This window comes from Rattus rattus, chromosome 6, assembly GCF_011064425.1.
Source record: "Rattus rattus isolate New Zealand chromosome 6, Rrattus_CSIRO_v1, whole genome shotgun sequence".
In the NCBI taxonomy this organism is placed as follows: Eukaryota; Metazoa; Chordata; class Mammalia; order Rodentia; family Muridae; genus Rattus; species Rattus rattus.
Window position 1 is genome coordinate 18,306,745 of NC_046159.1, and position 10,672 is coordinate 18,317,416.

The 10,672-nt window shown below is 39.4% G+C and overlaps 1 protein-coding gene across 1 annotated transcript; it reads left to right on the plus strand.

Annotated features, from left to right (window-relative positions):
• The first annotated feature begins 513 nt into the window (after window positions 1–513).
• Window positions 514–8,487, plus strand: LOC116904569 (early activation antigen CD69-like). Its single transcript, XM_032907368.1, has 5 exons — window positions 514–651; window positions 4,491–4,613; window positions 5,617–5,816; window positions 6,113–6,216; window positions 7,438–8,487. The coding sequence occupies exons 1-5, from the start codon at window positions 588–590 to the stop codon at window positions 7,565–7,567; spliced, it is 621 nt and encodes a 206-aa protein (XP_032763259.1). The 5' UTR covers window positions 514–587; the 3' UTR covers window positions 7,568–8,487.
• Window positions 8,488–10,672: the final 2,185 nt, after the last annotated feature.

Consider the following 10,672-nt stretch of genomic DNA (forward strand, 5'->3'; position numbering starts at 1 on the left):
ACTTTAGAATCTCTAATCAACAGTACATCTGGCCACCAACACCATCTGGAACGTAACTGGTTGGTATTCAATAAATACAGTAGCTACCTATAGATTCAAAGAAATGAATGGAAGGGAATCTGTGAAAAAGCTTACTCTCTCTCTCTTCCAGTGCTCTTCCAGATCGGATACAGCAATCTCTTAGCTTTTAGTTAAACTTTTAGCTCCTTGTTTAGAGTATGCCAATATCCTAAGTTATTTGTGTTTTCTAAAAGCTTGTGGAAGGATGTCTTCGATTTTGGGAAAATCCCATTTGTCACTCCCTCTTGAAGCTACAGTTGTGAGAAAGCACATTTCAGACAGCAGGGAAAACCCGCAGCTCACCACAACACATGGTGAGGTGTCTAGGGCACTGAAGCAAAAATTAAAGAGAACTGGCAGAGTTGAGAGAGTACAGGGTGGTGAGAGGAAGGGGTGGAGCCTGCCTAATTGAGTATAAAGGCTGAAACCCTCAGAGATCAAGACACTGAACAAGACAGGTCCATCTAGGGCACACCGTAGACCACTTGAGATTCACCGGGGATCTTAAGGGAGAAATTTTTTAAAGGATGAATTCTGAAGAGTGTTCCATAACAGAAAATAGCTCTTCACATCTGGAGAGAGGGCAGAGGGGTAAGTCATGTGATTTCTTACATTCTGGTATGATCTCTATATTTGATGTATGGAATAGAGTAGAGAATGGAGAGATTGTTGGAGGACTTGGTTATGTTCTATTTCAGTCAGTCATTAAAAGAGAAACCGGGCATAGGTAAATACCTCTCTGGCCATTCAAAGACAAAATACTTGTATGAGAGGGAGCTCTATGAATTTTGGAAGATCTTGAAAAGACTTTTTCTTTGAATTAATTTGTATCATCTCAACTTTTAGATTTATATGGGAAGTGATCTGACTTGACCTACTTACCTTCTATCATTTTCCCATACCCACCTGTGCATAATCAGTGTGTCTTACCCTTCTCTTTAGGAATAACTCTATTTACCACATGAAGAGTCACGTTCTTCCTCTTCCCTTGTACATTTGCCTGCTTTCTGTGTGTCTTGCCTCTCTGGTGTTCTCCTCATGAATCTTCCAGGTGGTGGTAGCATTCAGGTCTCTATCTAGGCTCAGAGAAAACAGCATTACACACACTGAACATTTGCAGTGTCATGCGGTGATTCATTAGAACGTAAGACTGTCATTAAAGTGTCATCTTCTGCAGCGACCTATGGAACCCCTTCCTTCCATTTTGTTCTCTTTCTCTCCTCCAATGCATCACTTTGAATTCTACAACTATACATTTTTTCTTCATTTTTATAAAAACATGATCACCCTTCACATTTCTGTCTTTTCTGTCTGTGCTACACACTTTATGCTTCCTGTTGTCAGAATTTTCCCATTCTGTTTATATCTGAGTGGTTTATATCTCAAAGCACTTAGCACTTGGGAAGGAGAGTTATTTGTAAGCACAAGCTATCCAGTTAATAAAGTGATATGTTATGGCTAACAACACCAAGATAGTTGGTGAGGAATAAATTATTTTCTGAGTATTTCTCTCTCAAGTTGGCTTGTTGTAAAAAAAAGAGAGAAAGAAAAAGCTTCCACTACCTTTAAAACTCATCCCTTATTTGAGAGCATGAAGTCAAATACATACAGATATGAAGTCTATGATATTCATCTTCAGATACCTAAGTAATCCATACCTGTATGCCTCACTTAAAATTTTTTAAAAGGCAGATAATAGATAATAATGAAATTATGATAAATAGTGGAATGAAAGAAGGACCAAATGCAGAAATTCCTGACCTGGCCTGCGATCAGCCCCATTTACCCTTGTATATTTAACTTACGCTGTCTTGGCTGCGACCTTAGCAGCACAGAAACAATGGAATCAACAGGTTCCCATTTAGGTGACTGAAAGTTGGTAAACAGGTGGATCTGTTTCACCCTCTTCATTAATGTACAGGCCTCAGGAGTGCCCTGGTGTGGTGGGGGAGTGGGGAGGATGTTTTGTTGCCTAGGCAACAAGTTGAACTGTAGTTAGCAATGACCCTCAGTGATGGAAATAAAGTGTCACGTGGGAGTTGGTCTAAGTACTCTACCCACCAGGTGGGTCGATGGCCTGAGCTAGCTGAGGTCTAGGGTTGCTTGGATGTGGGTGTGTTTGCTGTGCTTTCAGAGATCTTGATAAATTGCGTTCAAGCAACGTGACGATCATATGTTGAGAAATGAAACTAGAACCATCTCTGAACTTATTACTCAAGCTACTGAAGACTATGTCTGAAGATAATTGTGTATGAGTGTAAAAAGGAAGGCAGAGGGAAAGAGACCTGGGCAGGATCGATAAAGGCTTCTCTTGTACAAGTTGATGATGCTCGCCACACAATGTCTCCTCTCTAAGTTTCTCTGGAATGAAATGTTCTAAGAAAAAAAAAAGAATCCACAAATTCCAAATACAGTCTACAGAAATGATCTTTTAGTTATAAAATGAAATTCACAATGAAAAGTTAAATGTTTTTATGATGAGAAAAATATTAAGATAGTTTCTCACCTTGTAGCCAAAGGCTTCAAGCTCACTCTCCTCTGGCACCACTCTAAGGGTTAGGATTACAACCATGGAGACTGATTTCCACTGTTAATTATAATCTTATTCAAGGAGCCATTTCACATTAAAGCTTCCATGAGCAATAAAAAAGAACATATTGGAGAATTTGGGAACTTACAAGGGCATTCTTGTAGGGCCACACTGTTTTGAATCTTGAGAGTTCACCATGCAAAAACCAAAATCCAAAATCTAAAGCTAAAAATTGACTTTCCCTCTGCAGTCACCTATTTCCATGCTAAGACAGACATATGTCTACCTATCCAAATCCAAATCCTGACATAGAAACATTTATTAGTTAAAGGTAACTGTGAGTTTTCTCAACCTTTTTACAGGGGAAATCACTTCAATGCGTTTTAAAACATTGTTACTTTTCTTTTGTTATTTTAATCTATCTTATAAAATGTAATGTTTCACTGTTCATTCTTACATCATCATTTTAACTGTGCTATAATTTATGTACAATGAATGAACACATCACAGGAGTGCAGTGTAAGGACACAACAAATGTGTAGCCACAATTCCCAACAATATTTGAATATCCCCATGACTCTAGGACATTCGATAGGTGCCATTCTCACAAGCATAACTGCAAACACATGTCTTATATCTGACACCACATCTTACTTTGTTTACTCTAAAATGCCCATTATATGGAAATATTTTATGAAATCTTTAATGAATACACTTTTTCATTGAACTTTTTTTTAGATTTATGTTGTATGCATCAGGGTTTTATTTGAATTGCTAGAATTATTTTATATGGAAATACCAATAGGCATTTATTCATTCTCATGCTGACAGATATTTGGATTATTTTCAGGACTTGGTCTTAGCGATAATTCTATGAATATTGCTGTGCAAGGCATTTTAAGAACATGTTTTATTTTTTTTAGAGGTGTGTGTGTGTGTGTGTGTGTGTGTGTGTGAGTGTGTGTGTGTGTGTGTGAGTGTGTGTGTGTGTGTGTGTGTGTGTGTGTGTGTGTGCGTGTGGGACTGTATGGATCATACAGTGGTGTATGTAAAACCTTGTTTTTTATTTATGTCTGTGGAAGTGTAGGTCATGTGTGCACAGGAATCTTTAGAAGCCAGAAGAGGGCACCGGAACCTTTAGAGCTGGAGTGGCAGGTGATGTGAGCCAACTGATGTTGATGCTGGGAACCAAACACTGGTCCTTTACAAGAACAGTACATGCGCTCAAACACTGAGGCATCTCTCCAGTCCCTATGTGTACATAACATTGTAAAAAATTACTTTCAAGGTATTTTTCAAGTTTACTCTCAGTATTAATATGTAAAAGTTGGCAATTGTTCCATATCTGCACTAGCATTACCAAGAAGCAAAATCAAGTTTTCAACTTTTTGATTTTATCCTGCTTTTGAATATTTATGCATAAATTGACATTGCACACATTTATTCTGAGCATTCCATCTCCCATAAACAGTAGCTAACCCCAAGGAGACTGGGGAACTACAGTCAGTGTACGCCTTTTTATTTGTCTCCTACAGCAAATGGGTGTTTAAAAGTCTTATATTGTGGTTAAAAAAAATAATGATATGCTTGAATTTGCATAGCTATGAAACATACCCATTATGCCCACTAAATACATGCATAAATTATGTATCTATGTATACATAGTGATATACATATATACATATCTAACGAAGATACCTTATTAAGTCAGCATTTTACTTGCCTTGCCTTATCTCTACCCAGCAAGACATTTTTCAAATGCACTCAGATTTTGGTAAAATTGACTAATAATATTTTTATTAGTGGGGCAAGACATTGTTTGATTAATTTCATATTCCTCAAAAAATATCAACTGCTCGATCTTACAGTCTGAATTCACCCCATTTCTTTCCCTTTACAGACCATGGCACCAGTGTACATTTTGAGAAGCATCATGAAGGATCCATTCAAGTTCCTATCCCTTGTGCTGTGCTCGTAGTGGTCCTCATCACTTCCTTAATCATAGCTCTCTTTGCCTTAAGTGGTGAGTCTGCCTATACTTACAAATCCCCTAAAAGCCTACTAGCAGTAAGCATTCCCATACAGCTGAAATGAATGGGTCTTAACTTGGTCTAGCTAATCAGGCCTTCTGATTGACCCAGAAACATCTCAGACACAGAAACGGTCAGTTTTATGATCAGCGTGAAATACATTCCATGCTCCCTGAATGACAGCTGCAACAATTTTAGAAATATTTAAAGTGTCTGACTTATACATTATGTAGACGTGATTTACATCTACATCTATATATTACATCTATAATATATTATATATGTATAATTTGCAAATAGATATTTACCTAGAAAAATGCAGACTTTTCATTCATGGTTGGCAGGAACAACAATATCTAACCTATAGATTAATCTAAAGGTGGCCAATAGTTTTGTCTTTTATCTCAAGCCAACAGTCCAAACTCTTTAGATCACTGTGACAGCAAGCAACTCCCAGGGCCAGCTGGGGCATCCCGTGCCACCATGCCTGCCAAGGCACATCCATGTCTTTTACAAATAAGAAATGTTACAGTTTGAAGAAATACCCCAAGCCTTCCTTCTTACTGTATTTTCTAATCACAACTTTTGCATATAGCATCTTCTGATCACACTTTCCCTTCCTCCACCTCCTCCCAGGCTTTATCCTTGCTTTCTCCTTCGCTGCTTGAAATGAGCCCTCAATCAACTTCCTGTGCAGGGCATTTATATTCAAAATACCACTTAGAAGTTACAACATTTATTTCTCTTTTTAGCCCAAATGCTATTTTTGAGAGTTTTCCCCCCACTTCTCTGACACTTTCTGACATAATGACCAAGACAGCACAACCCTCTGTTCATGCTCATCCTGTCCTGAGGGACACTGAGCACTGGACAGATGGTAACTGAGGTCTGCTTTCTTCTTCCCTACAAAAGAGCAGAGTGTCCCTTAGACTAGGTTTACTTGCGGAGAGGTTTGGTTTCTTTCGTTACTAAAACTAATGCTCTTCCTGTCCACAGTGGGCAAGTACAATTGTCCGGGCTTCTATGAGAATTTGGAGTCATTTGACCACCATGCTGCTTCCTGCAAGAATGAGTGGTTTTCATACAACGGGAAATGTTACTTTTTCTCTACCACAACCAAGACTTGGGCCTTGGCCCAAAAATCTTGTTCTGAAGATAACGCTACCCTTGCTGTTATTGATTCGGAAAAGGACATGGTAAGATTCACAACCGATCCCATCAAACGCTGTTGTTCTATTTAGATCTTCTGTGGTTCCAATGTATTCTAAGTGAACACTGGGCACCTCTCTCACGTGCAGGGAAACTTAGTCATGGGTGGCGGGGGCGCTGTGTGAACACTCTAAACGGTCAGAATGAGAGTCGGCTGTTTCCAGTGTGGTTTGATTGCTTAGTTTCAAAGACCAACGATTCCGATGGGCTGATGCCAGATGCAATGACCAGCTTAGCCGTGATGCTCCGTCATGTTTGTAACCTAACCCCACTGTTCTTTAAGGCGTTTCTGAAGCGATATGCTGGTGGACTGAAACACTGGATTGGGCTGAGAAACGAAGCTAGTCAGACATGGAAATGGGCAAACGGCAAAGAATTTAACAGCTGGTAAGTCGCCAGAAATCTCTGTTCTCTCTAGGCTGACACATTTTTTTTTTAAAAAAATTAAATTCCTTTTCTTCTTTCTTTTTTTCTTTAAACATTTCCTCCCTTTTCTTCTAAGTTCCATTGTTCACAGTGGTTCAGTTCTTCTTCACACAGCTCTTATCACTGCTTTTGTGTATATTACGCCCCTTGGAATTATTGAGAGGCATTCTTCATTATTAAAATTTACTCCATAACTCCTTCCAATCCCTTAGATTTGTCCTGGCGAGCACTAATGTGAGCAGTAGTCTTAGTTGGTTTGACGTGGTCCCAGGACATGTCTCAGATGGCAGTGAAGCAGTTACTGGAAAAGAAATGTCTGTTTCATGTCCCTCTCCCAGTTTTCACCCCTATGGGGACAAAGGACAATATCATAGCACCTAATTATGTGTGTTTATGAATCAATTGAAAATTCACCCCCCCCAGCAATAAAGACACTGTCATTACCTATGACTAAGACAGAATTAACGTTTTAAGGAGCATTCTGTAAATTTAGTGTGGATCTTTAACATATGAAAACTCAGAGCTGAATATATTTCTCACTCTCATAGCATTTGTATAATGACTGATATGATATCAATATTAAGTATTTTTAATATAAAAGTCTATATTTCTAAATTAGTCACTGTGGTACCTGTTTTGAGTCTTGAAACCCAGGAGGCAGATGCAGGTGAATTTCTGCAAACTCAAGGCTAGCCTCGTCTAATAGTGAAGCCCTCCTTTAAAAACAAACAATTTGTATCTCTGGTAAAGGGACTTTTAGCATGTGTCCCATGGTTGTATACCTGTGGATAGGCTACAAAGGAATACAAGAAAACCACCAGTGGTCTAAATAAAATATCAGTATTTGAGGAAATTAGCTATGACCATGCCCTAAGCCCCCTAAACTGTGCTTCTTGAAAGATCTGTGGGGGGAATATGATATTGAACTCTGTTGGGAAATCCACTAAAATGAGAAAAACAGAGCCTTTAACTCTGCCTACTTTCTCTATTGGTGATTCCCTTCCAATGTTGTCTGATGTCTCTACACGTCAAACTGTGGCTACTTGGCTGGAAGTCTTGTGCTTTGCGCTTCCTACTCAGGGAACAAACAGAAATGATAGAGATCACCCCAAAGTTTATTCTCACATAACTGGCTGGAAACGATGAACTGGAAGTAAATCTGAGTGTCTCTTGGTTTGACAGGTTCAACGTGACAGGGTCTAAAAAGTGCGTGTCTCTGAACCACACAGATGTTGCTTCTGTAGACTGCGAGACAAACTTACACTGGGTCTGCATCGAGGCCTCCCTACGAGGAGGAAGCATAAAGGTATAGGTGACTGTGCCATAGCACCTCAGGAAAGTTGTGTGACTGGATGCTACTCTGTGGTTGAGTTTTCCACGAAGACCACACAAACCAACTTTACATCATCCTGGAACTCTTCCAGATAGATAGGACTATGGAACACAAGGAAGAAGACCCAGGAAGGTCCCTTGACCAGGAACTGAAAATGTCACTGACTGACTGGAAATCACATCAAAGATGAGAAGATGGCTATGAAGCCTCATAAATGCACTTTATATTTTAAACCTAGGATGAATACAAATGACTAGTTTTAGAGTCACTATTTATTGCTAAATGACTGCAAAAGCCAGCGCCTTCTTGCATTTGCACTATTTGAAGGGGATTCCGTGGTGGTAAAAGATGAATGTAGATACAGGAAATTATTGATGACTGACTAATGATTTTCTTAAACTCCAAAAGCATTCACAAGTAGACCAATGCTTATGAAAACAAGCTTTGCAGTAGCTCCATCTATTAACAGAGCTTTGCCTCATTATTTTGTCAATTGTTTCCCCCCAAAGAATAAGGGTGACCTTTTCTTTAACTGCCTCAGGGTAGACAGTTAATTTTCATTGGTACATATTTCTTAGTATCTAAAAATCTCTGTAGTCTGTTTCAAGGAAGAAACAAAAGCCCAGCACATGAGGAATATTTGTAGAGCAGATTTCAAAGTGTTAGAAAGAAAAGTGCAATATGTGTCGTGGCAGATCTCTGTCAGGACATACACCTTGTGGTTGGACCCTGGAATAACTCCCATCTTGTCCCATAACCTGTTTGTGTCTTTCGCAGTCCTTTGTCCAAAGTATTTCCCATGTGCAATAAAGTGTTTATGTATGTGATTGTATTTTAAAACCTATTATAAGTTTAAGCTGTTTCTATGTATGTGAAAATAAAAGAATAGACAAACGGTTTCCAGTGGTTCTTGTTCAGCCTGCATTCAGGATTATGTCATGTTATAGCGTCAAACTGCCTTCCAGGGAGGGGTGTCTAAACCTTTAGATTAGTGCAGTTCACAGACCTCACCAGAGAAGATTCTTTGTGCAGTGGCTGGTGGTCAATGCAAAGTCTCCAAACAGGTCAGAGTGTGGAGAATGGGAGGCTGTGGAGTGACCAGCTACAAAATAATAACCCTCCTCACAAGGATTCAGGAAATATCATGGAAGCTGGGGCAGCAAAGAGGTCAGGGAGGAATGGGGCAGAACCATTTTCTGGGCATGAGAGGACCACTGCACTCATGAATTTACAGCTGCTGTGCTTCCAAGCTGCATAAGGCCTGCACAGAATCAAGCCAGGGACGGCATCCTCACTCCTACCTGAGGAGCTGTGGAAGTCGATAGCTGCGGAGAAAGAAGCAGTCAGTTCTTATTCCCAAGTACTTCCCTAGTCATTGACTATGCTCCAGGGATTGACCCCCTGTATCCATGCTTTATGGACAGCATTAGTTTTACTCAATGGGATTTATAAAAAGAAAAGGGAAAAGGACATGAAGGCTGGAGGAGTTGGAAGACAAGGTGGTGGGTGAAACACTTTGTATACATGTAAAACATCCTCAGGGAATAGCTGTAAGCTATGCCATACTGGAAAGTAGAAAATAATAGAATGCCTGTTAAAAGTCTTCCATGAAGCAAGACCCTAGCTTTAGTAATGCTTCTATACATTTCACACATACAGCTGAAAGGATGCATTCATTTTCCACATAGATTGGATGCTCTGAATCTTCAGTCCACATATCCAAGTTTCTCAAAACATCTTGTTCAATTCTGTTCTGAAAACATCTTTCTCACTCTATATTTTATTCACATACATTAATTCACATAGTATATGTCGGTCATAGAGGCCGTCAATGGCTATTTCATCAGGGCAAACCTTTGATCACTCCCAGACTATTTTGTGGATGAATGCTGCAATATCGACCATCCTTTAGTGATGCCTAAATACAGATAACCTATTCAGTATCTTTAAACTGTCATCACCCCATAGGTTTAGACTTCTTCTTAATGAAAAATAACATGAAGTTTACTGGCCACAGAGAGCCTTAGTTCCATAGCTACAGGATGAAGCAGGTGGCCTGCTCACTTAAATATTAATTACCAGAGCCTTGTCCTGACTCATGTTGAAAAACGGGCTTGTTATTTGCATGGTGTGGATGTGTAAGAGGAAGAACTACTGTTGAGAGTCACGGGATGAGAGGCAGCTGACCTAAGTCTTACTTCTGCCAGCCACTGGATCATGAGCTATATTAGAATTTATAAGTGATTGAACTGAAACTAATTAGAAACTTATGAAAAATGACCTTAAAACACCACCAAATTCGCAGTAGTCATATGAGATATTAAATATTAACAACTTAGATGGGAAACACTATGTCAACAAATTTTTAGTATTATATTAAGCACTGCAAGCTGGTACAAACACTCTGGAAATCAGTCTGGCACTTTCTCAGAAAATTGGACATTGTACTACCTGACGAACCAGCTATACCACTTCTGGGCATATACTGAAACATATACTCCAACCTACAACAAAGACACATGCTCCACTATATTCATAGCAGCCTTATTTATAATAGCCAGAAACTGGAAAGAATCTAGATGCCCTTCAACAGAGGGATACAGAAAATATGGTACATTTACACAATGGAGTACTACTCAGCTATCAAAAACAATAACTTCATGAAATTCATAGGCAAATGGGTTGAACTAGAAAATATCTCATCCTGAGTGAGGTAACCCAATCATCAAAAACACTACACATGGTACACATTCACCAATAAGGGGATATCACCTCAAAAACTCAAATTACCCAAGATATAATGATGAAGTTCAAGAAGAAGGATGACCAAAGTATGGATGCTTCAGTCCTTCTTAAAAGGGGGAAGAAAAAATATTCATAGGAGGGGATATGGAAACAAAGTCTGGAGCAGAGACTGAAGGAACGGCCACTCAGAGCCTGCCCAACCTGGGATCCAGCCCAAATATAGAGAGCCACCAAAACTAGACAGCATTGATGAAACCAAGAAGTGCTTACTGAGAGGAGCCTGATATAACAGACCCCCTGAGAGGCTCAGCCAGAGCATGACAAATACAGAGACGAATG

Excerpts from the sequence above, each read along its gene's own strand:
- LOC116904569 (XM_032907368.1), top strand. The coding sequence starts at position 588 with ATGAATTCTGAAGAGTGTTCCATAACAGAAAATAGCTCTTCACATCTG. Across the intron at positions 652-4,490 it reads TCTGGAGAGAGGGCAGAGGG|ACCATGGCACCAGTGTACAT; the intron begins GTAAGTCATGTG and ends TTCCCTTTACAG. Across the intron at positions 6,217-7,437 it reads GGCAAAGAATTTAACAGCTG|GTTCAACGTGACAGGGTCTA; the intron begins GTAAGTCGCCAG and ends TTGGTTTGACAG.